Source organism: Microchirus variegatus (genome assembly GCF_963457635.1).
Source record: "Microchirus variegatus genome assembly, chromosome: 6".
Taxonomy (NCBI): domain Eukaryota; kingdom Metazoa; phylum Chordata; class Actinopteri; order Pleuronectiformes; family Soleidae; genus Microchirus; species Microchirus variegatus.
Window position 1 is genome coordinate 8,072,751 of NC_139807.1, and position 14,077 is coordinate 8,086,827.

General features: G+C 41.1%; 1 protein-coding gene across 1 annotated transcript in view; it reads right to left on the reverse strand.

The window, feature by feature from the left end:
* Window positions 1–8,097: 8,097 nt before the first annotated feature.
* The window catches only part of pdgfc (platelet derived growth factor c), a gene marked incomplete at its 5' end in the record, with an annotated part of 47,847 nt that continues 41,867 nt past the window's right edge, over window positions 8,098–14,077 (reverse strand). The window contains 3 exons of the mRNA XM_083890954.1: window positions 8,098–8,605; window positions 8,777–8,997; window positions 9,080–9,287. Coding sequence (XP_083747080.1) covers window positions 8,492–8,605; window positions 8,777–8,997; window positions 9,080–9,287 — 543 coding nt within the window. The 3' untranslated portion in view covers window positions 8,098–8,491. The remainder of the gene's footprint in view (window positions 8,606–8,776; window positions 8,998–9,079; window positions 9,288–14,077) is intronic.

Here is a 14,077-nt window from a genome sequence, read left to right on the forward strand (position 1 = left end):
TGTTATCCTTGCAGGGGTTTCAGGTGTACAGGGATATGGGGATTGTTAAAGATCCTTTTGAGTTTCTTTCTCCTAAGAACCTGAAGTCAGTTTCGGAACCGGCAGCTTTGCGTATTTTGCTGTCTTTGGTTTCCCTTCAAAGTGCCTGTTGTCCGGCGTTCTGTGTCAGAAACGTTGGTATGTTCAAACATTGTTCTGTCTTCCTTAAAAGGAGCCCGGCTGTGCCTGTGTTTATGAGGTTAATGTGACGGGAGAGTTTATTTTAGCTTCACTCAGGACTTAATTTGAAATACTTTGTCTACTTTGTTAACAGAGAAAGGCTCGACTTATCCCGAGCTCTGAGTTGGTGTGTGTGTGTGTGTCTCATTAAACAAAACAGGATATTTAAGAGGCTGCCTTTACTTTAGAGTTTGTGCTGCGTGCTTGGCTGGTTTAAAAAAAAAAAAAAAAAAAAAAAGCCAAACATTTGCTTCAGATTAGTGTAACGCTGATGTTATCATCACCACAGTGCTCTGATTTTGGGTGTTTACTGGTACCTTGCATAATTATAGATGATGTTGATGTGTTGGGAATTTCCAGAGGCCAAATGACTGGAAAGTCTGCAGGAAAGAAGATGCATCCGTGTCATCAGCCAGCGCTGCTTTCCTAAATGTGTGCACCTACCTTCGCTTGCAAGAACTTAAACTGACCCTGTCTGTTGTGTTTTCTCCCTGTGACCACATCAGTCTCTAAGAGCTGGTGAACCAGTGCCTCTACATGAAAGAGACATTTAGAGGGCCGCTGACTGGGACCTGTGTTTGCGCCTCACATGTGGTCTGTGACCCGCGTTTCAAACGGTGACCAAAAAAGAAAACAGGATGCCCTAAACTACTTGACTCGGCCCATTTGTGCGTGCGAATAAAAAGCGAGGCGATTGGGCCAGGTCCAGGCATGTAGAGAAGACAATAATTCATTGAGGGTCAGAGTCTCCTGTGCCCTGCTGTGTTCCAGTCCACAATCACAGCTCATGAAATGTAAACTTAAGACCACAACCTTTCATGCACTCATACATATTTATTGGTAGGCTTTGTATATATAATATATGGATAAAGCGTTAAAGTTTCACAGTTACATTTGCAAATGGGAATTCCGCTCTTGTTTCAAAACCAAATGAAAGTCTATTATGAAATGTGCTTTAGCAGCAAGAAGACCCAGGTTCGCGACCCAGGCCTTTCTGAATGGAGTTTGCATGTTCTCCCTATGTGTGCACAGGCTTTCTCCAGGTTCTCCAGTTTCCTCCCACAGTCCAAAAACATGCAGATTTAGGGATAAGGCAAATTGGACACTCTAAATAGAGTATGAAAGTGAGTGATTGTTTGTTCCTGTGATGGACTGGTGACCTGTCCAGAGTGTACCTTGCCTTTTACCCTATGCCAGCTGAGATTGGCACCACCGCCCCCAACGACCCTCATGTGGAGGATAAAGTGGTAGAAGATGAGTGAGTGAGTGATGGTCATCTCTTTCCTTGCAATGTCTACTTACCAAACTCAAATAAAGGCATTTTTCTTTTACTCTTCTCAGTGTGGGGGACTCAGGTACGGCCTTGAACCCTGAGTTTCCAGCATCTTCATCTAACAACTAAAAGTGGCATTAGAAGCATCAATCTCTTTATGTGTGAGTAGAGCTCTTGTGTTTGCTCACACATAAACACGAACACGGAGCAGCAAACGGAGCTGTTGTGCAAACACAGTGAACATGACTGGACACAAAGTGAGCAAGATATGAACTGTGTTTGAACATGTGTCCATGATGGCAGATATCAACACTGATCAACTTCCAAACTTGAGAAAATATAACATACAAATAATAGTACAAGAGCTTAAACCACATCACAGTTTTACGGGCATTTTGAGAAGAACCACAGCCTCGATCATAAGCACAAGCACAAACATTTGTAAACATCGCAAATACACTTTAAATGAATCATTTAATCTGCATTTAATGGATGGATTATTTTCTTTGAATGTGCAAGCTCTCTTTGAATGAATGTTTCCAATAAATAATGTGGTGATTATAACACCATCACAAGACAAGCATGTCCTTACCTATAAACGCTGAATTATACTTTGTTATTAAACCTGCATCCTTCTCTAATTCAAGACCAACTGATCATAGAATTAGACAAAAAACAAGTGTAGTAAATCTCCAACATGTAAAACTAGATTGTCTCTGCATGCACTTGTGATTTGCATAAGAAAAAAAACAAGTAAAATCACAATCTGCTCCATGTACATCCTGCAGTGTCAGGAAGAGTCTGCTTGGATATCTGTCAGTGTCAGAGCAGTATTGGGATCCAGGTCCCTTGGCTCTCAGTGAATGATTACACACACACACACACACACACACACCCCTGGGAGATCACGTGACCTTTAGTGCCTGCGGCCATGTGGAGTACAAATCTGTCAACTGTGTGCCCACAACCTATCAGTCACCTGCCATGACATCTCAACATTAATATGCATACTTCATGGAAAATGTAATAGCAATAGCATTTCATTTATTGTACAGGTGTCAAATACCCAGTGTTTTTTTGTTTTTTTTGGACAGAGCTGAGATTTAATACAAACTCATGTATAATTCCACAGTTTATTCCGGTCATTTTCAACCTTATTGCATAACTAACTGAAAATGCTCCTGCCACAGGAAACATTTTGAGTTATTTTTTAGATTTATTGTAAATGATGTCACCTTAATTTACATGACAATAACTCTAATGCAGGCTCAGAGACAAGTTCAACGTTTTCATTCAAATTCAGGTTCAGCACATTGATAATAAATCTGAAAGGCATGAAATCCAATTAGTCAGAAAAAGGCGGCATACACACTTTTATCGTAATCATACCTCAATGATACGAACAAATTTAGGATAAAAATGTTTTTCCCCCCCCCTTAAGTGACTTCATGCACTCTGCAGGACATACTTAGGTGTATTTATTGCGTTATTAATGACAGTATCCGTACGATTTCATTTATTCATGGCTTTCAGAATCAAATTATAGCTCAAAAAAGTTCCCTTAGATTAAAACGTACACACGTAATTCCTGTAACAGACGTCTTTGTGATGGAGCACGATCCTCTCACTGACTGATGTGCTCAGAGTGTCTTGTGGAGAATTTGTGTCCTATTTATTTAAAATCACTTCAACTGGATTTGACGCATTTCCTTTTTGCCCTTTCGTGTTATCGAAATAATAACTACCTACGACTAAAAACGAGACCGAGCTGCTCCCTCCTTTGTTTCAGTTCATCATTAGAGTCCGACAGAACGGACCTCGAGGCTGAGCACCGCGCCGCCAATTAACGAGACGAGTCAGGAAATCGGTGACCTTTGACCTTGTTTTTCTAAGTCAGGATGCATCTCTCTCTGTGGCTGTCGGCAGAGTTTTGTCACAGATCATCAGTCCTGATCCCTTATTATACGTACAACACCACTACCATGTTGTGTGTGTGTGTGAGTATACTTTAGGATATGATATGACATGATTTGCAGCTGAGCTCACACACTATCGCTAACCCAGATGTGCTCAGGCACAAAGTGAGACACTCAGTCAGAAACCATTTGCTGAGGGATTTCACTGCGACATGATGCTCACATTTCCCACTACAGCGGTCAAAGTACGGACTTCTTTGGTACAGTGAGGTACGGTACTTACCTGCGGTTTCTCAGTTCAGTAAAATTGTTGCCGTACTGGTATGCACATATATGTATTCGACTCATGGCAAGATGTTAAATGTAGTGTATTATAGAGTTCAGGGTAAATGTAACGTCCTTTCATCTTCGTGTGGTAAGGTGGAGTGGTTAAATGCTGGAAGTAATGAGGAGACGAGGGCTGAAATGGGAGACATCTGTCAAACGGTTTAACCTATAGCGTATGTAAACGCGGACGCTCTCCTCTGCTGGGCCTGCTTTTGTAAATGATTTCCTGACCTGTGATTAATACTACGTCAAAGTGGGGAAGCGGAACATTCCCATGCAACAACAGCTGGTTTCTTCCAAAACCGCTCCTGCAGGCACCCTATCATTATCGAAACATAACATGCACCCGTAAATTTGGCCTTTCCATCCGTTTGCCGTGAACCAATTAGGGGATGCTGGAGATGTCATCTGGATGCGGCTGCTGTATTCCCCCCCCCCCCACCCCCCATCCGTCAGTGCTTGAAGACCAAGCACAGTTGTGAACGACCTCAAGTTGCAATCAATTCCCCAGGCTGCATTTTCAAAATTTATAGTCAGTCGCCAGTTACAGAGGATGGATGGTTGTAAATGTGGGGACTCTGGAAAGGCTGCGGTGAATCTGTCCTCGTGTAGACGTGTGACTTTTTAAAAACAAAAGCAAGACATGAAACCTTCATTTTGATGTTTGTGTTTCTTGAGATGCTTTATTCCTGAAATGCCTTAGCTTTAGAGAATGAACCCAAAAAAAAAAAAATTTATTATGGAATCAAAATGTCAGTTTTACTTCTGAAGGTAAGTTAGAGAGTAAGAGTGCAGACTATGACGATGTCAGCAGTGATGGGTGAAACCCGATGACTGCTGTTGATGTAGCCATCAGCTTGTGGTTGTGAGCTGTTTTACCTCTTGGGAATAAACTAGTGTGACACGTGTGTGTGCTCATTATTATTTAAAGAAAGAGAAAAAGAAGGTATCAAGTGAGAAAACATCCAAGCTTGAAGTTCCTCCGTTCATTTGTCATCTCCTTGCCAGAGATCAGTAGATATTTCGTTAATTATGCATTATGCTCTGTGATGTAATTGTACTACATTTCTGGTGATTATGTATATATATATATATATTTATATATATATATATATATATATATATATACATCCACACCCCCCTCATCATCTTCAGTTTTGACCTCTGCAGATATGCAAAGGTCACACCAGTAGTTTGTTGGAGGTTGCTCCTGTGATTTCATTAATCCAGTCTCCGAAGGAAGCGATGTCGAGGCTGAGGCGTGCAGGCCTGTCTGCTGTAAAAATGACTGATACTGTTGCTTATTTAGAAAAGGTCTTCAGTCCGAGGAAGGAGTTTCATCCTCCTCCAGCAGCTGCAGCAGCAGTAGAGGGCTTAAGATCCTGTGTTGTAAAATATTGTTTTCAATATTTTTTTTACAAATATTTTTACTTTTTTAGATTTACATATATATTTTTAGAAAAATTAGCACTTTTATTCAGGTGATTGTGATCATTCGCACAAGAGATTCACTTAAATGCCACTTCAAGTTGGAAGAATGACTTTGTCATGAAACTATGAAAATGATGGTACATGATGTACTGCTTTGTGACTTGCAAAAATATTGAAGATACATTTTGGTTAAGATTAATTTCATAATTTGCTATTAAGTGATAATGTTTAATTGCTGTCTACATTGGAGTAGTGGTAACCATGATGACAAGTGGAGCAAAGACTTTTGACATTTTTGTCAGAATGAAAATTTTCCTTTTGAGAAAATGTACCATTTAAGTATAATCTGAATGCATGATAAACACTGATTTTCTTTCAAGAACTAGGTAATAAGAGGTTGTTACTCTCACAACATCTCAGCTGGTTGCTAAGAGTTTGTTTTTTCCCTCAGACAAAATGAATTAAAATATACTTTTATTGTGTTCCAGTATAGAGACATTTTAATTGCTCAATGATGCCGCGGTCTAACCCGACCGAGGCTGCTTTTGGTCTCACAGCAGCAGTGGGTCATGTGGGTGAAGGGTGGAGGCGTCAAGTGCCGGACCGGTCACATCCTCACACACACTCTCGCGTACGCTAATGCACGAAAAAAAACCCAGACCGACTGCCTATGCCTATGTCTCACATCTTGTGCCAGTGCGTTGAGGTTTCCTCTGCACGGTAACACAGCACCGGCTAAGGAAGGCAGTCTGTTTATTCTAAAAAAACCACACTGGGAGCCGGTGTGTTTATACAGTAGCATCTGGCGTCACCACAGATGGCTGCCAGGCCGCACATTAGATCAGAATAATTGGCCAGGACATGCAGCGTGAGATGGACAAATGAAAACCTCCTCCTGGGTGACCTGATGGCTGAGGAGGTAGGAGTGAACAACACTGCACATTGTCTGATAAGGAGCTTGTGGTACAGAAAAAAAAGAGAAGTGCTTACTATTAGGTTTTTAAAATAACGCCGGCACTTTACTGTACATACAGTACGAAGTCCTGAATACACAGCAAGGGATCGACTCTAAAAGACTGTCTTCTGTGCCACTCATGTAACATTAATAGTATGCTGCGTCCTTCATGTGAAAACCCTGAACATAAATATTAATTAATATGCTGCATTTAAAGTGTTCTATCCTATTCATGCAGAGATTATATTTGAACACGCCCCCTTAATTAAATTCACAACCCGTTTTCTGAAGGCTCAATGTTCTGGACGTCGTTTATGCTGTACAATTTGTGTTATAATGATGTTCCACTTGAGTTGATGAGTTTTAAAGTAGTTTAGGTCAGGTCAATGTGTTCAATTGTGGTCAACACTCCAGCTTTACTCTCAAAGGAATATGCTTTTTCCCTAAAGAGAGGCGGTTGATATTTATTTCCACGATTGTGTCCCAATCTTAGAGCTGATTGGCTTCTGCGACCTTGTGTCATGCAAATTATTAAAAGGTTCCATAATATGCAAAATCAACTTTTTAATCATGTAAATCCTTATATTTGGGACTCTGGAGGTCCTATCAGTCGGCAACGTGTGAAAAAAGATGACTCACTCATGTTTTTGTGGTCCTGCTCAGTCTAAGTACAGGAGATAAAACACGCAATGTTGACTTCCACACTTACTGGGACGTCACAATGAGCTAAATTCTTGGAATTGTTGGCTCGTGGAGCTCCGATTTGTCCCTAAAAAATGCAAGAGTACAGACGAGGACAACCATATCCGACAACCGGTAGTCTGCGAAAAGTTATTTTCTTGGCTCCACAGTGCAGCACAGAGTTCTACACAAACTTCCAGCCTCTTCCAGTAGCCTCTGTGGCTGATGTCATTTCCTGTCCCTTAAGTCTCGTTTTGCTTTTTTTAAGGTGGACCTAAAGAGATACTACTAAACAGAGCGTTCTGAACAGGGCTGTTTTGGCAGAGTGATTGAACTGCTGTGGTGCGTCATCCTTATTGTATTTGGACCAAAGCATGTCACAGACATGTTCATTAGGACACCAGGGAACGAGGTTAACTTGGAGAAATAGGGTATAATATGGGACCTTTAAGCGAATGGTGCAACTTTTGCGTGATGTGTGTCGATGAATCTTGAACCATGAATCTTATTGTGCAAAAAAATGTGCTTAAGTTTTTGCTTTTCAGAGCTACATAAACACTATGTGAAATATTTGAAGTTTTGAAAATAAAAACACTTTAGTTGCTGATGTTGCACTGATGTGAACTTCTTATTGGGTTTATTTGCTTTAGAGCCCTGGTATTGTTTTATTGACACGGTCTTCTTTGCTCACTGGTCATAATTACAATACTCTGACTGAAAATGGAAACATTTATTTTTGGTGGTCGGTACAATGAAATGCACAAACAGCGGTTGCAAAAGTAGAGATAAATAACTTACAGAAAATGGCATTAGACAAAGGCATAGTGAAAATGAAAAATATCCATGACACAATGAAAATGTAAAAAGGACTTACAATGAAAATGCAAAATACTACTACACAGTAAAACATGTTGCAAAAAAAAAAAAAATCCCTTTTCAATAGACAAATAAATATTGAATACAACTGACACTAAGTATTCCTGAAGCTATTGCTGAAATGTTTTGAAGGGAGAGCTGTCATGAACAACACCCAGCCAGTTCTGCATGTGCAACTTTTATCTCTCTCTCTCTCTCTCTCTCTCTCCTTGAGCATCTTGGGTTGAAAAGGCGCACAAGTACAGAAAGGAAATGCAAATATTTACACATAAGGCACATATTAGACATCATTTTCTGTAAAACAAGAGAAAGAGCGAAGGGAAACGAGCACCTTTCTCTGCCTGGATGGTGATAATAACGAAGCAGAGGGAATTAGGCAGCTGGAGCTGGTACTTGAACAAAGAAGCTCCCATTTTTTCCATGACACTGTCTGCCCACAGAGACAGAACTTTTAAACAAAAGACCTCAAAAAGAAGAAGAGGCAAAAAATACCTCTGCGCTCTTATCTCTGAGGGGCTGAAGAAAATAGTCTTCAGGGCACAGATGTAAAAGTCCAGATCTGCTCCAGCAACATTTTTTTGTCTCTCTAAAACGCTCTCCATTTGGTATTCCACAGCAGTCAAATCGATTCAGAAGTTTTATTAGGTTCCAGTCTTTTCTGCCCCATCCAATTAGCAAAAGGACAATAGGATAAAAAGGGGAAATCTGCGTAGCTCCCAGCGGAGGAGGACGGGACACAGAATGTCGCAACAGTGGCAGAAGTATGTAAACATCCTGTGTGATTCCAGTGGCAGCTGTTACACATGTCTGAGGTCAGTCCCAGTCATCGTTACACACACAGGCACACTCCTCGTGGTGCTCCAAGGGCACATCAGTCATCGACTTCTGCAGGCCTCTCCCACCGCTTCGATGTTTCAACAACAGGACCTGCCAAAAACAAGGAGGCCGGAATTAACAGCTGGACATCGCAGTACAATTCCACCAAACATCTCAAGAGCTCCTTGATGGAACATCTTCACATTTGGGACACATTTTCTGATCATTTGATAGAAGGGGGGTAGGGGGGGGGGGTTTCAATGTTTTGATATTTTCACATACCTCGTGGTATTTCTTTGTGACTCTGGTGGGAACACACTGACAGTCGTAGCAGCGATGAGAGCAGCAGGCACAGTTTCCCCCACAGCGCTTCACCAGGAGGCAGCTGGGCCAGAAAATGGCATCCGTCCTCTTCAGCTCCTCGCGCAAGGACACAGAGAAGTTCCGCGGAGTGCAGCTGTACAGTCGAACCTCCTCCCTCAACAGGTTGAGATCGGCCCCTCCTTAAGGAGCACAAGAAAAGTCATTAATCACCTCATGTTTGAAAATCACTCAGTCTTTGGCCCCCTTTTAAAAATGTCATACCTCTGGCTTTTTTAGTATGAATGAAAGATTTCCCCAGCACGTGCCATGAAGGTTTGTACAACTCATCCATATCCAGCTGCCATCGCTCCGGCTCCAAGTACTTCATGACCTCCTCCACGGTGCCCAGAGTTGCCACGGTCTCTGACAGATCCTCAATATCCTGCTGGGATGGAGTGACGAGTGCGGGAACATCAGGACCTGATGCACTCTTCAGGAAAACATGAAACACAAAGATCATTCTTCGACACACTCAAATCAAATTATAACACCAGCACTTGTAGCCTTAAAGGTGCATTATGTAATAAATCTAAGGCAACTGGCCATCAAATCCTCCTAATATGTCACAGAGACTCGGGAATAATATTCATATAACAAACTGAACTCACCAACAACAACAGTACAGACAAAATATTTGCATTAAAAAAAATATTTTGCAGACTGCAAATCATGTTTATGTTTTGAAATCATGTTTTGTCATGTGGCGCCACCTACCGCCGTCTACCAATCATTGCAGTCAGTAGAGTCTCAGCTGCCGAGCAACCACGGGTTGCCAGTTACGTCTGAAAACGAAACCTAAAAGACCTCAGTATTTTGAATTTGAATGTAATAACTGTTTTTGGCCACATTCTTACATATGGCACCTTTAAATATCACCATAGCTCTTGTTTACATATTTAATGTATTACATGTTACTGCAAACCTTATGCGACTTAAATGCATGAAAACAGACAAAGATTCTCGAGTAGTATTCCCTTTTCTTTGCCTGTTCGCTTTCGTTTTAGGATTTTAGGATGGGACACAACAGTACGCTCTATAAATAGCCCTGAAATTCAGCTCTAAAAAGGTTCATACTGCAGTGAAATCATAAGGCCATGTAAAGGAATATGGACTTTATACTAAAGTCACTCCAATGTGATTTCATCTTTAAAAGCTGCTTTGCCCACTTTGCATAACAGCATATGTCTCCTTTAGCTCCTGTAGGCAACAGATATTTATTTGTTTTAAGCTCCCGTGTCTCCAGGCTACAGTGAGCAGTCAAAAGTAGACGGATACCTGGGGTGTTTGGTTTCCCACAAGAGAAGAAGGCTAATCTGTTAAACCTTTCAGTCCTGCGATGCTACGTTTGTCCAACATGTCAGCTCTCTGGGTCTCTCTAATCTTTGGTGACTGACAGGTGGAAAGGAGCATTGTGACACTTCGAAAAAAAAACAAAAAAAAAACGTACAGCCTGTGGAACAGTGAAAACGTCAGCTTCTGTCAGCTGGGTTTTAAAGCAGGTTGGGAGGCAGCAGCGTTTGAAAAGAAGGGGGTTAATATGGTTCCAGGAATCCGTACTTTCACTTTGATGACTTATAGTGAAGAATTGGAGAGGAATCTAGAGAGAATTGGGGCTTAGACGAGCAAAAGTTCTCCTTTTATTAGAAGCCAACGCGCTGACATAACAAGGATTTGTGGTAAGATTCCTATTTACAAGTTACTACCTCAGATTTATTACACATGGTGTTATAAAAACATTTGAAATGGCTGCCATGACACTTATGTAATTTTACTTTTTCACAAGAACGCAGAAAGTAAAGCCCATTGCCACACTGACTATGTTCACATGGACACCATTGTAAACAGACATTTCCATTACCCTCACTCTGAAAATGGTCATAGTTTGAAAGAAATATTCCAGTTAAACCCAGTCGTTCTGCTGTTTGACTAGCTCTCTCAGACAGGTCTGATAGTATTGCTTGCAGCATACACATAATGTTTCCCCATTTCTGTTCACAAACACCAAACTGAGGCAGAATAATAACATCAATAACAACAAACATCAAAGTAAAAGTTACCCACTACAGCTTAGAAGTTGAAAATGAAAGGAATATTCTTTTTCGCATCTCAGGTTAACATCATAATCCAAAGACCAATGCCCTCTTTTTAGGTCAATAGTATGATTAATATTGTCCACCTTAGTCAGAGACACCATTACTGAGTCTAAAGTACATGTGGTAGTCACCGAATAATACAGTAGGTGGAACACAAGAAACACCCCTAAGATTTACAGACAGCGTGAATCCATCCAAAATGCTCAGAATCCAAGTCTCATTGGCATAGACGTGAGCTGCCAGTGGTTTGACATGACTCCACCACAGGCTGCAAAAACACAGCTGATGCACAGCTGTGCTCATGCCACCGATTTGACTCATTCTAATGAGGCAGCCCTCATAACCTCTGAGCACATCTTTGGTTTATTTGGCACCTACTGTGATAAACAGACACAAATGTGAAAGAAAAAATTTAATCCAGACAGGACCAGGTCATAAAAACCACCTCCGGAGTGCACGTACGAGCGAAAAATGAAACGGTCCTTTCTCAGAGCAAGAGGCCATTAACAGCTTGTGAATGTTGACGGTGCAGCACTCCCTCAATTAGCAGGGCTCTGCAAGCTCAGCTTCTGATGGGGACGCCAAGCGATTCCTTTGGAGACACATGAAGCTGGTGTAAATAAAACTGCAAGTAGCAGATGAGAGCTTCCATTTAAGAAATGCAGAAACAAACTCGAGTTCCATAATGGACCAGTAACTTTAACCACATTTAAAATGCCGTCCGTGTCAAGCGACTGACACTTACAGACTCACTGTCAAGCATGATTCACGAGGCCTTCGGAGTTTGGTCGCTCCACAAAGGATTCATTTCTCTCGTAGATATTGACGGATTGAGGGCGACAGATTGATGAGGCCAGACGTTGAACAAAGATCACTGGAAAACTGTTTCTCATCATCGTAACTAACTCACACAGAGCCACATCAAAGCGGTAACGCAGGCGTCTGCTAGTTTCACACTGACGCTGTTGTTGTTGTTGGATGCCTGTGCGACTTTTTTTTTTTTTTTCCAGTCGCACAGGCATCCATCTGAAGACGAGGCGTGGTCGAGGGCTATTAATGATGCGTCGCGTTCTTGAAGCGGCAGAAATCCGTCGCCCCCATTTTGACCACCGACATTTAAGCCTGAAGTCGGTGATTATTTTTAAGGGTGCGCTATCAAGATATGCGCCCCCGCATATGTGGCTGCACAATGAGCTGCTTACACGCAGAACATCTAAAGTGAAAGAGCTCTTTCTGACAACTTGAAATATCCACCCTGATAATGGGAATCAACTTGGTGTTTAAAGCAACACTACTGTATATGTACCTTTTTGCTGGACATGCTGTCGCCATAGCAATCTCTCTGTGATGAAAGCAGATTGTTGATAACTTTCATATCTTAACTACAAACTCTCAGGTAAGCGCGACACTGATTCTGAAAGTTTGAGTCACTGACTGCCATTTTTGGTCTAGTGTAATAATAATAAGTGACATCTAATGGAAGATATCAGAAAATGGAGGGCTCCTCCACTCATGCTTTAATAGTTTTTCATACTTGAACAGGTGTTACCACTCTTTCACCACTATTTTATTTGATTTCATAATAAGCTTTTACTTCAAAATGCAAAAACGCGTGTCGTTTCAGGCTGCTGTGGAAACAAAGTGACGCAAACAACATGGCGGCCTCCTCAAAGAACGGCCCTTGCTTAAAGGACATCCTTTCCATTCTTCAGATGACCCAGGTCTGGGTCAACAAGAGATATAATACAGCGTGTCCTGGGTCGGCCCCAAGGGAAGGACATGCTTGAAACACCGCCACAAGGACGCGTCCAGGAGGAGACATCCTAACCAGATGCCCAAACCACCTCAGCATAGCTCCTCTCAATGTAGAGGAGCAGTGGTTCTACTATTAGCTCCTCTCAGATGGATCTCTAAGGCTGAGCCTGACTCTCCTATGGAGGGAACTCATTTCGGCTGACTGTCTTCGCGATCTTGTACAAGTACATGTACAATTCTTATTCTAAGTTGCAGAGTCAGAATGTAAGCATCACTTTTCACCCTTTTACTAGGCACCGACAAAAGCTAATTTTGAAGGTACAATAGGAGACGTGTCTCTGTTTGTTAGTCAAATTCAGTGATCATGAGCCTAATTACATCCCCTTCTGCCTTCTGCAGCAACAATTCTTTTCTAATTTTAAACTGGGTAAAGTTATTTTGCACAAGACCTGAATGCACTTGTGCTGTCTTTGTTTTTCAGACTTTGTGTTCAACCCAAGACAGATCCCAATTTGGAGTTACGAAGAAAATGTCATTACGATATAGAGAAATGGTGAAAACAGTGGGTGTGTTTATCAGGAAATACTTGCATTTTGATTCAAATGCAACAGAGATGTGTCTTGGCATCCTGTGTCTTCAAGTATGAAAACCCAAGGCTCAGTAGCATGTGCAAAGCTGCTTATTGTTTTTAAACCAGAAGCTTAAACATTGGGAAGAGCATGGATTTTTTTTTTTTTTACAGGAGAAAAGAACGTCCTGAATCCAAATGTAAACAAAAGCAACTGTGCGGCCAAAGTGTTGCAAGGTCAGATTTGGCTGAAGAGGATTCCCAACATGAAAACGTGAAATTTAAAATGTATTTTTACATATGATTACAACCTTTAGTTTTCCACATAGTTATTGTGATACGCACAGGCACAATTTAATTCCTCCAAGTGACACCAGAGGAAGCTCGTGTACCGATGTTGGGTACACGTACCACAGTTTGAGAACCATGGGGGTTAGACAATGAAGATCTATTTTATTCTTATGAAACTGTATTTCAACAGAACTGTGTTTTCTTATGGAGGTAAAATTTGACACGTTTTGTTTCTCCAACTTCTTTGAGCCCTCTTTTATAAATTTTTTACAAATAAAAAAAATATGGATCATTGGTGTTTAGAATTTTACGTAGCCCCCGAAGTGAAATGAGAAAAAAAAAAAAAATAGGAATTTTTTTTTTTAAATAGATAGAAAGTTGAGGTATCGACTTTGAAACTCGAGATTTTAAATGTTTTTTTTTTCGTAATTTTATTTTTTTTCTCATGTCACTCCGGGGGCTCCGTAGAATTGACTATAAATGAGAAAAAAAATATTTAACTGCACATCCCAT